This window comes from Pipistrellus hanaki (assembly GCF_964339955.1).
Source record: "Pipistrellus hanaki genome assembly, chromosome: 3".
NCBI lineage: Eukaryota > Metazoa > Chordata > Mammalia > Chiroptera > Vespertilionidae > Pipistrellus > Pipistrellus hanaki.
In genome coordinates this window covers 52,455,136-52,478,136 of record NC_140505.1, presented here as the reverse complement: position 1 = coordinate 52,478,136, position 23,001 = coordinate 52,455,136, and the positions used below count along the sequence as shown (strand labels likewise).

Genomic DNA, 23,001 nt, shown 5'->3' with positions numbered 1-23,001 from the left:
CTTATCAGTACTCTAAGCAGATTTGTAACCTTTATGATCTTATCAAAGGAACCTTCTCATTAATCTGCAATCTTTTTATTTTTCTCTAAAGAAACCAGGATCTGGATACCCTCATCAGAGTGAACCCTGAAGCGGTCCGAAGCAGTCAGAGGTGATCACATAAAATCCATCATATCATGCTTTCATGAGTCTGTTGTCCCAGGCAGTGGTCAGCAAACTCATTAGTCAACAGAGCCAAATATCAACAGTACAATGATTGAAATTTCTTTTGAGAGCCAAATTTTTAAACTTAAACTTTTTCTAATGCTACTTCTTCAAAATAACTTCTTCTAACATCACTTCTTCGCCCAGACTGTGGTATTTTGTGGAAGAGCCACACTCAAGGAGCCAAAGAGCAGCATGTGACTCGAGAGCCTCAGTTTGCTGACCACGGTTCCAGGGTGCAATGGGTTATTGAACTAGTACCACCAAATATCCATCACTAACTTGAACTTAATTTTTTTCTCTTTTGAATAGCCAAGACTTGGACAATCTTATTAAAGTGAAACCGTCCGCTCTCAGGAACACGGCGCGGTTAGTGACTTTGCCTGACTATCATGACATGCTCTTAAGGTTCTGGGTTAGGTATTTTCTTTCTTTTCTTTTCTCATCTTGCCTTTCTTTCTTGAAGGCTTTTATTTTTCTTTAGTGTCAAACGGGGACACATCTATAACCCAGGTGTCTACTGTTCAGCAAGGAAACATTTTGTACCCTTTTGGAATCAATGTAGTGTTTTAGACTCAGTTCCGTATTTTTTAATTGCACCAAGACAATGTGGTTTTTGTTATATTTAGGAAACAGACTGTCAGAACTGGAATGAAAAATGAGCGAAATTAAGTAAGAAAAAGTGTTTTGGGGGAGCTGAGCCAAACTTATGGTTCACATAGATACCTTCTGAGATCCGAAAGACTATTCAGGGTCTTTGAAATTACAGATCCACAGCTCTCAATATGACAGCAGATTTTAGCCTTGAGCTTCCATTTGAGTTCTTCAAACATCTTATTGTTCATCTGCTTTATGTCATATCGTTCACCTAAAGGACTTCATTAATAGTTAATGGATAATGCACCACAGTGCATTAGAGGTCCAGAGTATTCTACTGACCTGAAATTTTATCAGAAAAAAACATATAGGTAAGAATCATAGTATCAATCTTCTGTGGGGAACAAAGCAATTCGGACACGGAAAAGAGAGAAAGAGGACAGACAGGGCCATATTCTCATTGATCTAGATGTCTCCTAGTTTGTTTTCAACATTAATGCTTTTTTTAAAAGTATTTTTTATTTATTTTATTGATTTTGTACAGAGAGGAAGGGAGAGAGATAGTTAGAAACATCGATGAGAGAGAGTCATCGATCAGCTGCCTCTTGAACACCCCCTACTGGGGATATGCCCGCAACCAAGGTATTATACATGCCCTTGACCGGAATCGAACCCGGGTCCCTTCAGTCCCCAAGCCGACGCTCTATCAATTGAGCCAAACCGGTTTTGGCAATGTTAATGCTTTTTTCCCACTTTTTCTGTCTGTATATTTTTATCTGTTGTGGGGGCTTCTGAAGCAGGAAGGTACAAAGGCAGTTGCTACTTAGAGAGTAGCATTTATTGGGCACCTGCTATGTAACTGGCAATTTATACACATTTAACCCTTACAACAACCCCATGAGAAATATATTCATTCACCCTACGCTATCAAAGAGGAAGCTTTAGCTCAAAGATGTGAAAACACATTATTGACCTAAACTCAGGTCCCTGTGACATCACTATCGGCAAGAAAAACAAAAGTTCTGGCTAAAATGGCTCAGTGTCTCCTTCTCTTTTAATTCTTTACACTCTGTACAATCCCTTCTTTTTTGTTCCCTTTCTACCTCTGCAATTAAAAAAACTACAATCAGAAACATGTATTCTAGAAAGTTATTGTTAAAATGAGAGGGAGGAGAGAAAGTACTGTCTCGCAGAGTTTTTCTAGCAGCTGAAATACCAGCAGACTTTTGGTGTTGCTTCTGCCACTGAAAATCATATGAAAATATCTTCCTTAAGTAGAACCATTTCTTCATAGTGTACTGGTTGGGGCAGATTTTCTTTTTATTAGTAACAGTTTTAGGAGTGATTAGGTTTAATAACCACATGTGGCTACTATAGCAAACTCTTCCGTTAGTGGGCCATTCCATAAAATGTTCTCTTTCTCTCTTCCCTCCCTCCCTTCTTCCTTCCTTCATTCTCTCCCTCCCTCCTTTCTCCTGCCTTCCTTCTCCTCCCTTACTTCCTCCTCCCTCCCTCCATCCCTCCCTCACCTCCTCCTTTTAACTTTCTTCTCCTTCCCCCTCTCCTTCTAGCAAATGTGCTATGTTGTCAGACCATGGTAACTTTCTCATAAGATTTTTGCCTTTTATTAGAAGAGACTAATTTTATAAAAATATGGTTTCTATCAGCAACTCCTGATAAAAATATCTATAAAAATAATACATTATTCTTACATAGGTAGGATTTCTATAATTAAAAAAATATATTGGCCTTCGTGTTGTTTTCAAATGGCAGCTTGATCCACAAATGTAACCTAAACTGATATCTGAGGATTCTTTAGTATTTATACCAGATTTGACAGTAATCAGCTTGGTTGTTCAAGGATTTTCTCAAAATAGCTGAGCAAGGATGACTAAGCTGCCTATTTGAAAAAAGTGACTTCATTCAGTCAGTTCAGCCTCCTGTATCTAGAATGTATTTATGCTGGCTGCTTGATTTTAGTGGCTAAAGGGAGAGGGGTCATTTTAAGGTGCCCCCAGTGGGGATAACAGCCACAAAGCACTTTCACATCCAATGCAATGTGACGTGAACACTGATTACTCAATAGTGTAACTGCAGTGAATCCGAGTTCTCTTTGTGGGACTTTGCTGACATTTCCAACAGCTGTATCTTTAATTCACAGTCAGGGGCAGAATAAACTTCAGCCATTGCTCAGAATGTAAGCAGGTGTCCCTGAGCTCCTTCTAAGAACACAGCAACCCGAAAAAATGCAGATGTGCACGGAATTTTCATCGATTCAAGCAGAAACTGCAGGCTCTTAGCGGTGACAGTTTCATATCTTCATGAAATAAGAGATACTGAAGGGAGATATTCAATTATTTGTAGCCTGTCAACTACGGCTCCCAAATGAAGGCTGAAAATCATCTCGTGACATTTAGGCCTTTACAGTTAGAAAAAGCATCCTTCATCTGAAGTAGAAAAAATAATTTGAACTATTGGAAGTATCATCCTTCCAAAATTTTAAGGACTTCCCATTTGCTGAGACATACCTCCACGTTTTCAGTATTCCAACAAGAGCTCCATCCTATTTTACATTTCCCATATTTCTGCTCTCAAGTCAGAAAGCTAAAGGGTGGGGGAGAGGGTGACACTAACTCTTTCCATTGCTTCATTCCCCGTAATCAATAGGTCCTTTGGAAGCTTCTAATTATCTCAGGAACTGAGATATTTCAGCATCCCTATGACTACTATAGTCTAGATTGCTGGACAGTCTCCTAATTTCTCAGCTTCCTATTGTACTTTCTACCCTGCAATCCATTGGCCACATTATAGAGTGTTTTTTCTAAAACACCAATCTGTTCATCTCATTCTTCTGATTAAATGGCTTCCCATTGCCATTGCCATTGGATAATGTCCATACTTAACCTGCTTTCCAAAGCCCACCCCATCCTGCCTCCACAGCCTTCTCACCACATCTTCTATTACATTCCACCCACATACCCTAACTTACCCACACTCCTCAGTCCTTCTTCATGGCTATTGTGTGGTTAACTTCTGCTTATCCTTCAGGTCTCAGCTTAGGCATCAATCTCTCCAGCTCTGGAAGGCCTCACTCCCTGCCATCATATCTGTATCAGGTCCTTCTAGATGTTCTCAAAATCTCTATCCTCTCTGTCCCATAGCATTTCCCTCTTATAGGGAGTGGTTACTTAATCATCTCTCTTCAACTAGAGGATTTTTAATGGTAATATTGAGTATCTTTTTCACTTCTTTATCTACAGTGCATTGTACAATGCGTAGCTCATATTAGGTGTTTAACAACTGTCAATTAGAGGTAAAATCTCAAACTAATCAATCCCTATAATCTTCCTCCTAGATAAACTCTATTGCTTTCCAGTTCTAACATTCTGAGCCCCCAGAGTGAAACCAGAATGAAGAAATCTGGTGTCTTCTAAGTATCTCCTTTAGCCAGCGATCATCTCCTGGTCATGGCATATTCCCAGTGAACTGTGGTGAATTAGAGCCATTAACATTCTTGGTCACATCTTATATTTAAAATATCTAAAATTTCCAATTCTTTATGGAACTGTCAACTTCTTTAATATATAATCTTTATGATTCCGTCATTAAAAAGAGTGGTAAAAATACATAAAACTGAGCCCATTTTGGGGTGTCAACAGAGTTGAAGAATAATATGGTTATCTCACTGTATTCTATACTCCTTTCAGAGAGACAAATTTTCCTTTTGCACTAAAGTTAAAGCCTAAGATTTAGTTCTTGGCATGAAAGAAGTACCATAGTAAAACTTTTATATGGAGACTATTAATTTTGCAAATGCGTTTGATATTCTATGAAAGCAATTTAAGTAAGCTGAAGAGAGAGAAACATATTGAGGCTTTTAATAACTAACTCTCATGTCTCATGGGAGAGGAAGAGCAGTTGGGAGTGAGTTGATAACTTTCTCTCATACAATGCTTATCCTAGAAAAAATTGTCTAGTAAGAGACCATAATTAAAGGGGATCAAATATAGGGTGATGGAACGAGGCTAGACTTTGGGTGGTGAGCACACAATGCAATATACAGATGATGAGCCGAAACCGGTTTGGCTCAGTGGTAGAGTGTTGGTCTGTGGACTGAAAGGTCCCGGGTTCGATTCCGGTCAAGGGCATGTACCTTGGTTGCGGGCACATCCCCGGTAGGGGGTGTGCAAGGGGCAGCTGGTCAATGTTTCTCTCTCATCGACATTTCTAGCTCTCTATCTCTCTCCCTTCCTCTCTGTAAAAAATCAATAAAATATAAAATATATATATATACACAGATGATGAATTATAGAATTTGTCCTTGAAAATTGTATTATGTTATTAAATAACATTATCCCAATAAATTTAATTTATAAAATGAGACAATACTATTGTGGTCCCCCAAATTTCTATTTTCCTCTTAATCTGCTCTATAATGTACAGTGGAAAATAAATTACATAATGACAACATAGATAAATGCTTATATATGAAATTTATGCTATGGCTCTATATAACAGACAACTAATACTTTCTCCCAAACATTTTGAAATCTACATAAAGAAAAGCATTATTAGTTGCTATGGTTAACAAAATTTCTTTTTAGTATTTCTCACTGTATCCATAGAGAAGTGATAGTTTTTCTTTGAGTTAATTCCAGCTGCTCATAAACTATTCAATTATAAAGTGCAACTGGCACAGGAAGGGTTTGGAATTAAGCCTTTGCTCAACCCTGAAGCACTTGGCTAGGCTTCTATAAAAATCTTTTTTTTCACACTTTGACTCACAGCTTTTCATCTTCTACCACAGTGTAATAGATGTGGTCTTAATTAAAGAATGAAATTTATTTTTATATCCTTCAGCTTGAGAAGTTTATGGGCAATCTGAACTTCTTTTACCGGATCTTCAAATCTAGCTAATGACATCAATCAGGGTGAACAACCAAAGCAGATACACATTTTATACTTCACATAATCTAGAACTTTTTATTTTGCTTTAAGTATTAGTGTAGACTATTCAGAATAAAATCTTATATTACACCCTACCAAATTGATATGTGACACTGCTTATTGAAAACTCCACTAATACTATGGTTTGTTCAGTGATTCACTCTGAGGTCACTTTGGGAATGTTCTTTGAAGGCATGCATAGGTGCCAATTTTGAATTATCTATTTATAATTATTGCATTTGTAAGATTCTGGTTTCTTTTCTTTCCTCAGGTTCAAATCCATTCCCATTTTCCATCACAATAGCTAGGGTCCAAAAAGACTTGGGGGCAGGGAATGGGAAAAGCGTAGGAGGAGATGGAGAAAGTGGCGGTGGGAAGTGGGGGTGGAGAAGAAAACACAGTACCTGCAACAGGCAGGAGTAAAAAATGCTGGAGGAAGTGAGGATGCCCACCATCGGGCTGAGAAACTAAACCTAATCATGTTGTGAGGGCAGAAGCAGACTTGTATTAGTTTCCTAGGGCTGCTACAACCAGAACCACAGACTAGATAGCTTAAAACAGAAATTTTTTTTCTAACAGTTTTGGAGGCTGGAAGTCCAAGATCAAGGTGTCAGTAGAGTTGGTTCCTTCTGAAGGCCATGAGGGAAGGATCTGTTCTAGGTCCCTCTCCTTGGCTTATAGAAGGCTGTCTTCACCCTGTGTCTTCACAATGCCTTCCATCTGTGTGTGTCTAAGTCTAAATTGCACCTTCTTATAAGGATACCAGTCATACTGAATTAGGGCCCATCCTTATACTTCATTTGAACTTGATTATCTTCGTAACGACCCTATCTCCAAATAAAGTCACATTCTAACATAATGTCATTAGGACTTCAACATAATGGCTCATTGTCCAATTTATAACAACATCCCAAAATAAGGAATAAGGTCATGGCCATGTGTCTCTGCTCTCAAGTTGCAATGAGAAAGGTTCTCAGTTCATCCAGGGTTAGCAGAGCACCACTTTCTGGGACAAAATTCTTATTTCTCAAGATTCACATTTCCTGGTGATCTCTCACTACTAACTATGGTGTAGGCATTCGTAGGAAGCTGGATTATGGAATACCATGATACCTCACTTTTTTATTCCATTATCCCCAAATATTTAGTGAAGTGTTATTTAAAAACATTAAGGGGATAATCACTTCATGCCTATGCTATTAAGATAGTACAGTGGCCCCAGAGGCCAATAAGGTGGCAGTAGGAAGTAGTGAGGGAGCATCAGGGGTTAAGCAAATGCAAAGTCTTTGGTCTCCGTTGCTGAATTTGAAGGACGTAATCTAGGAGGTTTTCTTATACAGTCCTAAGCAGTTATGTTGAGGAAGTCATTTTTTAAATTTCATATATTCAAGCTGCAGAGTCAAATTATTTTGATATTTCTGAGAGATTTCTGTTGAAATCTTATATATTTTACATATATTAATTGGCATATTTCCTATTAAAAATGTGCAGTTAGGATTTTAAATGTGAGGGGTAAGTGTAGCTAAGGAATGTTGACTAACTTGCAGATTTATCAATTATCAATAGTTGGGTGTTATAAAAAATTATTAAATCTTATTTCATATATAAGATAATTTTTAAATATTATTTTTCATCCATATAAATATTAATTTTGTGAGTGAGAGTCCTTATACTGATTCCATGTAAAATAACCTTTTTTAAGTGTACTATTCAGGATCAGAAGGAAGATTTACAAAAGCTGAAATTCTAAAGATGTGAAAATTTAAAAGAAAGAGAAAAATGAAACAGTAGTCCTCAAAATTTTGTAATCAATTATGTCTACTATCAGTGTTATAGCACAAATATACTGAAAATAACTACAATTCTCTTAACTATCATTTACCTATGCTTATTCAGTTCACCTACAATTGTAGTCATTGTACCCACAAATTTTATTTACATTAACTCATCTGTTCTCACTGCAACCCTATAAGATTAGATTTTATTATCCTCATTTACAAAAGGAAGCTTAGATAGGTTGTGAAACTTGCCCAAGAAAATAGGGGAATAGATGGCCTCACTTTTACTCTTTTTAAAATATATATATTTCTTACTGAGTTCAGAGAGGAAGGGAGAGGGAGAGATAGAAACATCAATGATAAGAGAGAATCATTGATTGGCTGACTCCTGCACACCCCACACTGGGATCAAGCCCGCAACCCAGGACACTCAAACTCTTAAACTATGTTCTTAACCAACAAAGTTCATGACAAAGGCTTTTCCAAAGTTCATGACAAAGTTGGAGGTGGGGGGGGAAGAGTTAAGAATTATCAGAGTTAAAGTAAAGATATATTATAAATAACTAATATATAAGTAACATATCACAGGATATTTATTGTATCTTATGAAAGTATGTCAAATCATAAATGTAGCCCAAGATTTAAGATTCTAATTGTCCCATTTATCCTGCACATTATGAATTATTGATTCAATTTTATGTTGATTTTTCATGTTTCTGTAATCCAAAAAGTTGGAATGAAGTCTCTAATTAAATAGCCAAGAATTGATTTCAGAAGGACAGGTGGCTCAGCCTCAAATCTTGACTCTTTTACAAATTAGTTAATTGACCTTGGAGAATTCACTTAGCCTTTCTGAGCCCCAGATGCTGTCCTGCAAGATTTTGTGAGATCTGAATGAGATAATCCATATGGAAATACGCAATTAGTACTTTGTGACACAAAGTGGTACTCATTGAATATTTGCCGAATGTGAATATCAATCAGTTGTTTCTTTTCAGACCAGATTTCTCAAACCTTCCAAAGATTAGTTCTTTGTCTCATAATATCATGCTCTCATCCTTGAGTTATATAGATTAACAGCTCAATGTCAGATTTCCAATGTCCCATAGCTTTATACCACAGTATCTATGTCTAAGATTGTGTACTGATTTTTAAAGTTTTTATTCTGTTTGTTTTTTATTTCCTAAAATTATATTGTAACTATATATAATTAATTTTTTCTATAGAGATCAGGACCTGGAAAATTTAATTGAACTAAAATCTAATGTACCCAAAAATAAGAATGGAAGGTAAGGCTTAATTGAATTTACTTTTATTTTATGAATTCTATCTGAGCCTGCATTAATTATGTAAACTTGGAATGTTTTCTAAAGAATTGCACTATAGTATGGTATTTAAGTATAAATACTATCTCAACACAGGACAATGTACAAGGTGATTAATAAGCTGATATAGGAAAAATTATTACAATTCAAATTCTGTTAAAATTTCTGACTAAAAGCCTGCTGTTCTATTGCTTAGTATAAAAGGCATCATGAAAATTCAAATCTGTGCACTTGGCCTGTGAAGACTTATTTTTACTTACTGTTGCTTGGTAGATTTTTCAGTGGTGCAGAAAACACACTGAGATTATTTTCTTTGGATGCTTGGTGCTAAAAGAATACACAAATTCATCACAGCCACAAAACAGTATATTTCTTTATACCACACAGTATAATGGCTTTAAAACTATTGTACCTTGGTTGCTTTTATAGGAGGGCTTGGGTAGAAACTATACCTTATTGTTGTTGCAGACTATTTAAATTAGGAAAGAATAAAAAAATTATTTTATGGTAGCAAATCATATATATATATATATATATATATATATATATATATATATATACACACACATATATATATATATGATTTGCTACCATAAAATAATTATATATATATATGTATATATATATATATATATATATATATATATCCCTAAAAACAATAGGGTCCTATTTTATATCTTCCTAAGGTGCAGCTGCCTTTTCTGTTTAAAAGTTTTTTTAATCTAAAGAAGTGATATTGTTGATATTTTGTGCAAGAGAATATAAAATCAGGAAAAGAGGCAGGTTACTTATTCCTCCTCCTATATTTATAGATATACTATAAATAACTACAATTCTCTTAACTATCATTTATGTTTATTCAGTTCACCTACAATTGTATCCATTGTGCCCACAAATTTTATTTACATTAACTCATCTGTTCTCACTGCAACCCTATAAGATTAGACTTTAATATCCTCATTTACAAAAGGAAGCTTAGATAGGTTGTGAAACTTGCCCAAGAAAATAGGGGAATAGATGGCCTCCTCCCCCCTCCTCCCCCCCGCCCTCAATTGTATAGAAGGCTCTTGCATCTAACAGATAGTTTTTCTGTTCTCTTAGCTCCCCAAATCTTCCTTCCTTCCTTCCTTCCTTCCTTCCTTCCTTCCTTCCTTCCTTCCTTCCTTCCTTCCTTCCTTCCTTCCTCCCTCCCTTCCTTCCTTCCTTCCTTCTTTGTATCAAGGAAACCTTTGATAAAATGAAAGAATAAATTTTCAATTGCATTACCTGGCCAGCGTGGCTCTGTGGTTGAATATCTTCTTATGAACCAGGAAGATGCAGTTGGATTCCTGGTCAGGGCACATGCCCAGGTTGCAGGCTCAACCCCCAGTGTGGGGTGTGCAGGAGGCAGTTAAACTTTCCTTGTGGTTTTCATGTCATTTCTATATTGGAGTTTACTAACATGGAGGAGAATAAGGAGCTAAACCTTTCACTATTTTTGCATTAGAATTTTTCTCTGTTTTATAGGAAAAAGCAAATATGCTTATACTTTGTTAAGCATAGTGACACTTTGAGTTCAGCAGAAATCTAAGTCAAAGTTCTACAATCTTTTAAGTATTGCTTTCCATTAAAAATAAAATGAAAACTGGAATTTCTCCAAGCAACCTCTGGATGATTTTCATTAAATTGATAAACTCTCAGATATATTGTACATTAAAAGCTTTCTAAAATGGCACTGCGGCTGTGAAAATGTTACCAGTACCAACTTCAGGTGGTCCCTGCCCTTAATAAAAAGTACTCCATCCTAGTACTAGATAATGTGTCATATGCCGAAAGATTATTTTTTAAGGTGGTTTCTGTGAATAAGTAAAATAGGACATGTATTCTGCCTGTGTACCTGTGCAGAAATCCAGCAAACATAAATGGGTTCCTGTAACTTGAACAGAATTTTAATAAAATTTGAAAAAAAATTCTAAGTGGCTTTGATTTTTAAGTGACAAACATTTGTTTGCTTTCTCAGGCTAGAAGGCCAAGTCAATGGACTGACTGACGCTTCCAACAACCGGTCCACAGGAATGACTACCCATTCTTATGAAGCGAGGAAGAATTTCAGGTAGTATCATGGTCAATTATAAAACAAATGGCAGGACTATTCTTCTTTTGTTTTTAATAAACATCTCATATACAGCCTGACCCTTCTTTTCAAATGCAGAAATTTCTCATTTTATTAGTGGCTAAACAGGCTTTCACAAAGGTGTTGAGTTAGCAACTTGGTCCTTGGTAAATTGTGACATCTGGATAAGAAGGTGTAAAATGTAATTTTTCCCTAAAATGTCTACAGTGTGGTGTGTTTTGTTGTTTTTTATTTAAAGCATGATTGTGATATTAGTATTGACATTCTTTAGCTAGATTTAAAAGTTTCATTAAAGTCAGATGTTATGTTTAGTTAAGGTCTATTTTTGTTTGGGATTTGGGGGACTATGGTTTGGAAAGATGAATGGAACATCAGGGAAACTAAACGTCCCATTAAAGACACTAAAACATAGTGCACAGATACTCAAAATCATCTTCATGCTCTACAACAGATTTAGTGAGTGACCAATTTTCATATTAATATTTTAGAAAAAGGCCAAGCCAGTGGAAGGCAGGAATGAAATGGGAGACGTGGGAAATTTTATAGAAATAAATTAATACTAGTTTAATGTTTATATTTCAAAGGTAATAGTTTAGAAGTAATATAGTATTTTTTTGCATTGAATTGAATAATAACTTTGTTTTTATTATTCTTGTACATAAACTTTAAATATAAAGTTAATATTTTTCTCCAGTTCCAATGCTGACACCAGGCCTGCAGGACCAAAGGATACCGTTGTGTACACGAGGACATATGTGGAGAACAGGTGCTGGAAGTTTATTTTAAAAATATTTTTTTATACTTACAATTTTAAAATAGTTTATATTTAAGAAGAAATTGTATTATTTTAGAGTGTACTTATATATATTTTTTTCAAATAGAAGACCATTTAAGAGTTCATTGGATTCTAGGTATATAATTCTTCATAATGTTTCTAATATTAAGTAGTTATCAATCATAAAAAGTTATTTGGTAGACTAACAATTTAATATAGCATATGTATACACAACAGGAAGTCATTTGAAAGTTTTCATATACGTTTATATGAGAATACGACTATTTATTTATAATTAGCTTCATAAAATCGCTCAAGAATTTCTATGCTAATTTGGACTTGAACTTTAATTAAATGTTAGTACCCACTGTTGTTTGCCATTTACCTGAAATAAGGGGTATAGTTTTTGGTAGATATACTCTGACCCAAATTCCAGGAAATTGTTGTCCCACAAAATCTGCTGGTTGTGTGATGGATGTTGAGGAAAACATCAACCAAGGCCAGTGACACGTGCATTTGATTTTCAAGGAGAATAAAAACAAGAATTAGTCTAATTGTGGGGTAATGTACTAGTGGGGCATGCAAATGCAGGTATAGGTGACATGTGTTAATCAGAGCCCATTTCAAAGAAACCAAAGGGCAGAGCATCTAGGAGGGCTTTTGGGGGAAGGAGACTCAAGGAAATTCAGTCCATTCAGTGTCAGAAGGTGAAATTTGATTTTTCTGCTGAATCCAATTTTCCCTAAAGTGTACACTGATGGCGCAGTGCAGTGCCGAGGCCCCGGAATTAGACCTGGGATTGCATCTTTGTCATTTAGAGACCATGTGCCTTGGAAAACCTGCTTAACTCTTCAAGTCTCAGTTTCTCCATCATTGAAATGGGAGTAATGATATACGTGTCATGCAAAATATGTGCACACTCTTATTTAGCATTGTGGGTTGTGTGTTCCATAATATAGGTTATATTGTATTTCTGACAGCAGTCTGCCTATGGGCAATTGGGAGGGAAAGAGAGTTTTCTCATTTAAAAAAATCCCAAGGGAGGGCAGTAGAGTATTGCTCACACAAGGAGCATATTGCTTCCATTCCTAATATGTGCACAGGTAACATATGTACCTGGGAAGCAATTATGAGCAGCCAGTTGGTTAGTGTACTACAGATTTCATTTGCCTCAAGGAAAGAGTGACGTTTAAAAAACTGAAGCCACCTAAGAAATGAAACATGGAGGACTTTTAAAAATTATGCTTTTATTTTTTTTTATTTTTTTACTTTTTTGCTTTCACACTAAACTAATATTTCTTGGATGTATTCAAGTAAAAATAGAATCTTCTATAGCTTGTGTAAAAGTTGAAACGTCTCTAGTTCTCCATGTGAGCGATGTACATGTGCCTGTGCTTGCACTGGCTCTCACTTTATGCATTTCCTTTATGTTAGACTCCATGTACCTTTCTTGTGTTAAATAAGTGAAAAAGGTGCAAGCATAAAATTTATGAAAAATGGCATACTTTGCTGTGCACTCTTGCCTCATTCTCTATGTGAACTTGGAGATGGCTGTGTATCAATATTTCTCCTGATTTAAAAAAAGGCATTAGGACATCCTAACTTGACTTGTACATCACAAAAAAATAACAATAAGGCTGTATGAGGAGGTGTGTGTGCTTTCTCACCTGTCTACAGGAATATACATTAACACTAAAGAAATAGTCCAGTTCTCACGTGTCCATATGTGTTGTTTGTAGTAAATTCCCAAAGGATGGCTACCAGGAGAACATTTCTGGGAAATACATACAAACTGTTTACTCAACTTCAGATAGGTAAGTATGTCTATATTTCCAGACATAAAATTCTGTGCACACACACCTGTGTATGTTTTATAGACATACCGTACATTCTCGTTGTCTGTTGTACTTGGAGATGGTGCTCCTGATGGTTATTGTTATAAACAGGGTGGGGCCAAAGTAGGCTACAGTTTTGAGTATGTGAAACAGAATTTATTCTTATATTATTATTTGTTAATTCTTGTATTATTTCCCATACGAAGATCTGTAAAACTACTTTTGCCCCAGCCTGTGTGTGAAGTATTACAACCTCTGCACCCAGGAATTGGTTCCTTGGCTTCTGGGCTGTTGTTATTGCATTTTATTCCAATAGAGCTTCTGTGCCTTACAGCTGCCTTCCCCCCCAGGCCAGCCCCTCTGCTTTGCTGACTCCCAGGAGCCCCAGTACCACCACATATGAGAGTCTAGATCTCATTGCATCACTAGACTGTGCCCTCAGCCCTCCCTCGGTGCGGTTTTCTAAAGCCATCTCACCTTACCGACAGCTGCGTGGATACTGCCGTGACCCACTCTGGGCCCACACTCAGATCCACATCGTAATCCCAGGAGGGGTTACAATGAGTATCAGTTTTGTGCTGGTAAACCGACCTCAGGCTTTTGCTGTTAGTGATCATCTTTTAACATTTAATGCTCAGTGGGGCTCAGAGATGACCCTCATGAGAGTGTGGCCAGCAGATTGCCAGTGGAAGTAATGAAAATAAATAATTAGCATGATTTCCCAACCACTAGAAACCAGCTATAATGCAAATGTCTGGTGTTCTGCTGACAGTGTTTCTCTATAGAAGAGCCTGGGAATAAGGCTCATTGTGAGTAAAGACATATCTAACTTTTATGCACAATTTGTAATGAGGTGCTTGTCCCTGATCAGTTACTCAATAAATGTTTCCTGTTTTGTTTGTCCTCACTCGAGGATATTTTTTCCATTGATTTTTAAGGAGAGTGGAAGACAGAGGGGAAAACAGAGAGAAACATCAATGTGAGAGAAACACATCTATTGGTTGCCTCTTGCACGAGCCCTGACTGAGGCCGGGGAGCAGCCTGCAACCAAGGTACATGCCCTTGACCAAAACTGAACCTGGGACCTTTCGTTCTGCAGGCCAGCGTTCTACCCACTGAGCCAAACCGGCAAGGACAATAAATGTTTTCTGAAAAACATGAACCTATGTTCTGTTTGCTAAGGGAAATATGGATGGACCAGAAATCAAAATTGTATTTCCTGCCCTAGCCAGTTTTGTTTAATAGGTAGAGCATTGTTGGCCCGTGGACCGAAGGGTCCTGATTTTGGTTCCAGTCAAGGGCACAGACCTCAGTTGCAGTCTCTGAACCTCAGTTGCAGGCTTAATGCCCAGCTCTGGTCGGGAAGTATGTGGGAGGCAACCAATTGATATATCTCTCTCATATTGATGTTTCTCTCTCTGACTCTCTCCCTCCTTTCCACTCTCTCCAAAAATCAATGGAAAAGTATCCTTGGGTGAGGATTAACAACAAAATAAATATTATGTCCCCTTTGTCATTTTTATAAAATTTTGTTCATTACTAATGCTCTCTGAATGTCTTGACTATAAGTCATTGCTCTTTGAAGGGTGAAATCTATCCAAGCGTAAGATATAGGTGATCAAATACCAGAGCTGGATTCCTCACATACTTAGAAAACACCTTTGACTAACAGGGTGATTTTAATAAGGACAATACCAACATTGGAGCTTTCCCTGGGCTCAGAGCTTTAGTGTTAACTTAAGGAAGGAAAATATTCTTCATAGAAGTATTGCTCTTAATATGAAGAATTTCAGTCCTTGAAATTCAAGGTCCTTGAATTTTTTTTCTCAGACATGAAAGCAGAAGTCAATTTTCTATTAAAACCAGTCAGTCCAGCAACTTTTTTATGTCGATTATTGTGTGGCATGAGCCATGTCCCCACAGTTCTTATTGAAGCACGCTAATCCCACTTAAAGTGGCTTTCCACTTCACAGGATTAAGGCAAACTCCTCTGCACATTATTTATGGCCTTCAGAACCTGCTCCTGCATATTGCCTACTGTTTAATCACTCCAGACACTCTCATTGAGTAGCACTTTGGTACTACCTGGTCACTCTGCTTGGAATCCCCCATCATGCCCCGCCCCACCTCACTGAGTTCACCCAGCAGGCTCCTTCTTCCTCAAGCTGTAAGTCACATGATACTTTTCCACAAGCCTTTCCTGCCTTCGCCTGGAATTAGTTGCTCCCTTGGCTATTCTCTCCTAATTCTTTCCACACTTCTATACTATGCTGCGATTATCTAGTCATGCACCTAGCTACCCCTGTGGACAGGAAGCTTCTCGTTGGAGGAGACTGTCTCACTCTTCTTTATAGTCCCAGCTCCTAGCTCAGTGCCTCTGGAATGGATGATGATAGAGCATGCCTGTCTCCTACTATTGAAGTGCTTGCATGGGACATGATGTGTGTGTACATATGTGTAGAGTCCATAGGAAAATATTTGCCAGGATTATATAAGCAAGTAGCTATAGAAGAGTAAGATGAAAGAGGAAGTTTTTATTTCTATACATAGGTTTAGGAAGAGGTTACTTGACTGGCTGAACACGTAAAGCAAGGTTATCTACTCCAACCCTTTTCCTCTCCACCTCCTCCTCCCTTTCATTTCCCTCCTCTCTAATTCTAGTCCTGGGCTAGATGACAGGATCATCCTGGCTCATGGGTATGACTCATTCATTTTAACATTGTGAGCCCAGCAGTCCTCATGGGCAGGCCCAAAGGTAGCCCAGGGACCCTGGGGCCATGCGGCCTTGCTCAAACCCTACCTCTGCTACTCACTCACTGTCTGGCAGGCACCTTTCTGTGCCTCAGTTTATTCTTCTGTAAATTATGATAAAAAGAATAGCATCTGCTTCTCAGAGATGTGAAGAATAACTGAGCTTAAATAAGCAAAGTGCATGGAAAATATACTGTACATAAGCATTTTAGCACCATATAAGTATAAACTGATTTTATTTTACCACTCCATTTTATACCAGCTCTGGAAATTTCAGGCCTGCATGCCAACAACCCTGAAACTAATAAAGTCCTCAAGGTACTATTAAGACAGTTCTAAGACCCTCCAAAAGGAAAAGCATCACATAGTTATTGGCTTTTCTTAAGGCTCTGCTGTGACCCAAGGTCTTTTTGGACTTGCTGAATAAATATGTATAGTTCATTTATTATTAAACATTATTTTTCCAAAGTAAATAATAAAATGGTATTTTCTTCATCAAATTTGTGTGTGCAGGGGTATTGTATCATATTGAAGAATATAAATTTTGTCATAAAATGTAGCCCAGTATTCTGTCTTTTAATGATACCAAGAGTAGTGTCACAGGAGAGCATTTTAATGACTAGACCCTATACCCTAGAGTCCTAGGGATCTATCATTTATTAATTTATTATCAACACACTCTTGAATGAAGTTCTATTTTGTCCTATTGAATGTTTTGAGAATAAAAATTTTATATTAATGTATAGTATAATTTTTCTATGATATATATAAATTAATAATTCAAAATCCTCTTTGAGCTTCAAGGGGTACTTATAAATTAGTTCAATTAGGAAACTGCAATTATCTTTGCCCTGCCCACATATACTTTTGATTGCTAATGAATTAATAATTTGAGACCTTCCTTTGTGTTAATTCTTTGATGTTATTTTGAGGAAACTAGAAGAATCAATTCTATCACTAAAATAAGTAAAATCTAAAACTTTCCTCAATGTTTACAGTTTCCTAAAGTATCAACAAATTAGCATCATTTCCACATGACTTTATGGGGAATAACTCTGTCTTTTGTAGGATGACAAATTTATTTTAATTGCTAATATCTCCCTAGGTCTGTCATTGAAAGAGATATGTGCACCTACTGCCGAAAGCCCTTGGGCACAAAAACCAAAATGATTTTAGATGAATTACAAATTTGCTGCCATTCCACTTGCTTCAAGGTAAGGATATGTTTATTGTATTTAACTAAATATAAAATTGCATAATGCCTGGAATAAAAATAATTATTTAATGAAATACATGAGATGGAGTTAAAGCTTTCAGAAACACTCTCATCCACATTAATAATGCACTGCTTAAGTATTTCTCAGACTTCTTCAGCCTAACCTCTAAGGTTTTCAATTACTGTCTTGGCGTTAGGCTTAGAGTTGATTACTGAAACATTTATTCCTCAGACTCTAGAGATTTAAACCTATGAAAAGATAAACACTTGTTGTCTTTATAAAAGTTTTTGCAAGATTTTAATAAATCATGCATTGCATAAAATATATAATGAAGTGCAGAAAGGAAAGAAATTTGTTAAGAAGAAAGCCAGCAGCTTCTTATGAGTGCTATCAGTTAGGACTGATAAGCTTAATAGCAGTTGAAACTCAGTCTGCTTTTGAGAGCACGATTAATGATAGTTAATTGTGGCTCAGTATAATAGCGATGAAGCTTACATAGTAGAATGCTTCCGTTTGTATTTTCATATTGCATTGCTTTTATATCTCAAAATAAAATTGAGTAGGTTAACATCTTAGTTTTTGGTGTAACTGGATGAGCACTGAACTGGAATCTAAAGATCTGAGTTCAAGTTTTCTAACTCTGTCACTCTAACTATGGTTGTGTGACTTTTGGACAATCACCCAACTTAACCTGGCCTCAGTTTTATCATCTGTAAAAATTAAGAAGCTGACTAGATTAATGACTGTACATTAAAATCATCTGGGAGGTTGGAAGAAAAATAGAATGCTTGGGACCAGCACTAATTAAATCAAGACTCCTAGAGATGATTTCTGGGCATTGGTAGATCTAATGGGAAGCCAGTTTGAGAACTATTTGCCTGACTCTAGGGGTTCTTTTTGTGTTGACATTCTATGGGTTGATGGAAATTATCTAATTCAGTCAAGTAGCTATAATGCTTTGACAACTAATTATTTCTCCTCCAAGTAGCTTCAGTGATATATAGCAATCAGAAATAAGAAGCTTAGTTATGAACAACAAAACATATTTTAGGCCACTTTATATAGAATACTATTTAAATATATTCTGAAAATTTTATAATTGTTTAATGATGAGAAAATGGAATTTCCTTTTAGTTATTAAAATTTACTCAGTAAAAAAGAGATTATAGTTCTTTATTTAAAATTAGTATGCAGAAAAAAGTTAAAACAAGAAAATTCTCCTTGTTGGTTTGGGTAAATACAAATAATTTCCATTTATTGTATTTTGGATTATTTATTTTCATTTTCAACTTAATTATAAAATTCTACTAAGAATAAAAGTGTCCCCACACTCCTAGAAAAAGATGGATTATTCTATAGCTATGGTAATAGAGAACCATGTAGAATGGCTTAAACAAGATGAATTAATCAATGACAATTTGCTTCAATGAACTGGCTTCTGAGAGCCAACCAATCGATGATAGCTTCATGCTTGAAAGTCAGCCAATGGACAGGGGATTTGCTCCATGAACATAGGTCTAAAGCAAGCTAACCAATACAACTGAAGACAAGCTTTTCCCTATACCCTCTTAAAGGCATAGAGGAACAAACAGAAATTTGTTTTGCTTAATGTTTGCTTAATGTCCTGTGTGTATTCCTGAATTCTGGATTGCATGAGTCTCCTTAATAAGCAAACAAAAAATATGCTTTGTGTTTCTGTTTGACATATCAATTGGTGATCTTGTCCTTAGCATAACCAGTTTTTTTAAATTTATATCTACTCTATAGTGAGTTAAGTAGAAACTTGAATGATAGATATGCCCTGAAATGCACAGTTCTGCATGGGGATTATAAACAAGTACACTCGCACTTTCTATGTGAATTTTCATGAGGCCGCACCTGAGTGCTAATATGGAGAACTGTACTGACTGAATTGAAAGGGCTTTTTATCCTGTTACACTAAGAATCTAGACTTTATTTGTAATGTAAACTTTATTTATTGCCTTTTCCTTTAGTGTGAAATATGCAAACGGCCTCTGGAAAACCTGAGAGCAGGAGACAGTATTTGGATTTATCAACGGACAATACACTGTGAACCTTGCTACTCCAAAGTTGTGGGTAAGTGTTAAGCTCTGTAAGAAACAGTTACTTTTGCTAATAGTAATGAGCATTTAATATTGTTGAAAATGAAGGATTTCAATAAAACAAAAAACATCTTATTAATTATAGTTAGGAATTCAGTTGCAGATAGTATGACAGTATTTTGTTTTTATGGTATAAAATCAGTCAACATTTATATTTTCTTCTGGTATCAGACCTGGCATTAGTACAACTAAAAAAAGAGATTATTTATTATAGAACATTTTCCATTTTTTCTAAACAAAAATAGATCTTCTCTGCTCAAATAATTGGAATTGAATTATTTGTGAATTACCATATCTGTGAATTACCTTTTACATTTGCACTAAAATATACTTTTCTACCTAATTTGGTTATTATGCTAAATTCCTTATAATGTTTTTCATAGGAAATTTAAAGTTAATTATATGTAATTAAATATTAAATTCTATATTAAATATAGCATGCAAATATTTTTATCAGTTTAAGATAAACATTACTATAATTTGGTCTTTTCATTGGCATAAATGGTGTGAGAAGCAAACATTAATGGCCTGCATTTTCAGCTCACATTTTCTGTAAATTTATCATGAAAGCTTTAAAAGTTTATTTAAAAGACATGCACAGTGCCCAGTAAGTTAGGAAACTAAAGTCCTATAAAACTTGATTCATTTTTTTAAAAGCCAGTATCAACAATTTATTTTTAATTCATAATAAATAGATCCAATAACCATGATATTACTGGGGAGCTAGTCAAAGCACTGCATGGCTGGCTGGGTTCCTGATGTTTCAGTGGTGAATGAAAGAGGAACATTTGTGATTCTTTGTTTCCTGAGATCCAAAATATGGAATTTGGTGACAAATGTGGAAAATGCTCTAAGAAACCCTCTTTTCATCAGGCTGCATAGTCAGTAACAAGAACAAACCTAATTATATTCATACTTTGCCTTTTATTTTCTGCTCTCCTGAGCCAGTTCTCATATTCTACTTACTTCCTTAGTTAGCAGCCTTTTCCTGATCCAATATTATATCAAGAGCCTTGATGATATAGTAACAGCTCTAACTTCCAGCCTCTCAGAAATCCATGATATGGACTAGGAGGTGTGGCTACCAAAAGACTCAGCGGTCATAGTGCCTTCCTCCCTGTCTATGTGTACTCCATAGGCATTGCATTTTTTAAAAATCCTCTCCTGAGGATATGTTTTTACTGATTTTAGAGAGAGAGCATGTAGAGAGAGAGAAAGAGAAACATTGATATGAGATAGAAACATTGATTGGTTGCCTCCAGTACAACCCCCCTCACACACACCCCTCTTGACCTGGGACCTAACCTAGAATCTAGTATATGACCTGACCAGGAATCAAACCTGCAATCTTTTGGACAAGGCTCTAACCAAATGAGCCATACCAGCCAGGGCAGCATTGCATTTTTATAGTAAATTTAAGTTGTCAAAACATAACTCTCATCATCTCCTAAATATGAGTACCAGGCAATAGTTCTTCATGTTTATGGTATGACCCAAAGCCATAGTGATGAATGAAGTAGAAGGAAAATATAAAATGCTGAATCTACCATGACCCCCTTGATGAATGATAGTTTAAAAATTTTTATAGAATTATTTTTGTACTGGATTTGCATATCTAATTGTTATTTTCTTAACAATTTTCAGCAAAGTGGATTCAATAATTCTGGCACATGGGAATCAAGAAGAAAGCATTCATTAAGGAATTAAAAATTATTTTAAGAATATGTAATTTAGAAAAGCTTTACTCTGAAGATTGACTTTTGTATACAATGAACAATTCTGCTATTGCATAAATAACCTAATTGCCCTCAAAAAGGTCATATACATAAAGGGAACCATCTGTTATCTGGCTAGATTCCGTCATCAAAAATTCAAGTGGTTTCAATTACCAATGTCAAAGGAATGATGCTCCTGATGGCTGAGAGCATCGTTACCCCAAGCAGGCCCACCCCTGCTCCATCAAGCTGTGCATCGTGATTTCCATTATAAACAAATTCCTCATTGTCTCACCTTTGTTTCCCTAAGAATTTGGACTTGCAGACATTATTGACAAATTATCAAGAAAGCAAGATATGTTTCCTTCATGTGCAAAAGAAATGTTGATAGAAATGTTCTTATAAAGTCTGGCCAATAATAACATAAAGCCATATGGACCTCAGAAAGTCCCTTGAACTTTCTGCTCTCTCTTTTTTTTATCTACAATATGAGTGGCATTGAAAACTGTCCCAAAGGTCCCCTTCTGCTCCTCAGATTATTCTAAAGCAAGTTTTTGTTTCTCTTTAGAAATATATCTGAATATGTCTTTGTTAATCATTTTGAACTAGAGAGGACATCTGAACAGCTTAACTTCAGTGTAATTATTCATTTTATTGCAGATATAATTTTAAAAAATGGAAAGACATTGGCTTATGGGTAATGGGTAAAATTATATGGCATGTATTTTACATATTATAATTTGTTAATTTTTGCATGTGTTTCAAATCTGGTTATATAAATAATCTATGAGAAAATAATGGTTATGGACTACAAAAGACATGTTCTTTAGCATGTTACATCTATTCATATTACATAGCACTTTATGTTTACAGATGGCTTATTCAAATAAAATGAACTATCAGTGATACCAAATCATTTTGTGGCCTGTCTATAAATATCATTCATTGGCATTGATTTTGTCAATTACAGTGATCACACTTTATTATATTCTATACACACTGTTTAATTATTTAGCTTCTAAAGCTATAGCTTTTACTTTCAAAGAGCTTTTTTCAAGGAATTGAAAAACCCAGTAATCATATGTGAGGAACTTAAACTATTGTTAAGATTGAGAAATTGAACTTATAAACTATTTTATGTGTACATAGCAACTGCTTCTTGAAGGAAGGCATATGGAACAATGAGGAGAGGGTGTCATTTGGGGGAAGTTTAAAGCAGTTGTAATCAACTGACATAAATTAGGGTGATTATAAAAAAAAGATAATCATGTATTTTTCAAATGTTGATAAATTTAAAGAATTAGTCTTCTGGATGATGATTTCAAGCATCTGCTCTTCTTAGAGACTAGTCCGTGGTTGTAAACACAAAATGCTTATCAAAATTCAGCAATGTATAATTGTTGTCCTGTAAAAAGGAGCCAGGAAAAAACAATTAATAATAATTTGATATTCATTAATTCATGCTTGATGAGAAGCAGTGGTAATTGAGCCATATGTTTTATTGTTCCTTAATTACATGCTATCAGAGTGGATCAAAAGAAATCATTTTCTTAGAGTTGGAATTCGTGGCAGAAAAAGATGGATGGAATAGTAGCCCTGCCTTTTATGAAAGTGTATTAAC

General features: G+C 35.8%; 1 protein-coding gene across 3 annotated transcripts in view; it reads left to right on the top strand.

Annotated features, from left to right (window-relative positions):
- The window catches only part of SCEL (sciellin), a 110,616-nt gene extending 88,321 nt beyond the window's left edge, over positions 1-22,295 (top strand). For all 3 annotated transcript variants that reach the window (XM_084877119.1, XM_084877120.1, XM_084877121.1), the window contains 9 exons: positions 92-151; positions 517-573; positions 8,753-8,815; positions 10,851-10,943; positions 11,659-11,730; positions 13,479-13,553; positions 17,431-17,539; positions 19,537-19,639; positions 21,310-22,295. In XM_084877119.1, coding sequence (XP_084733245.1) covers positions 92-151; positions 517-573; positions 8,753-8,815; positions 10,851-10,943; positions 11,659-11,730; positions 13,479-13,553; positions 17,431-17,539; positions 19,537-19,639; positions 21,310-21,326 — 649 coding nt within the window. In that variant the 3' untranslated portion in view covers positions 21,327-22,295. The remainder of the gene's footprint in view (positions 1-91; positions 152-516; positions 574-8,752; positions 8,816-10,850; positions 10,944-11,658; positions 11,731-13,478; positions 13,554-17,430; positions 17,540-19,536; positions 19,640-21,309) is intronic.
- The last annotated feature ends 706 nt before the right edge of the window (positions 22,296-23,001 follow it).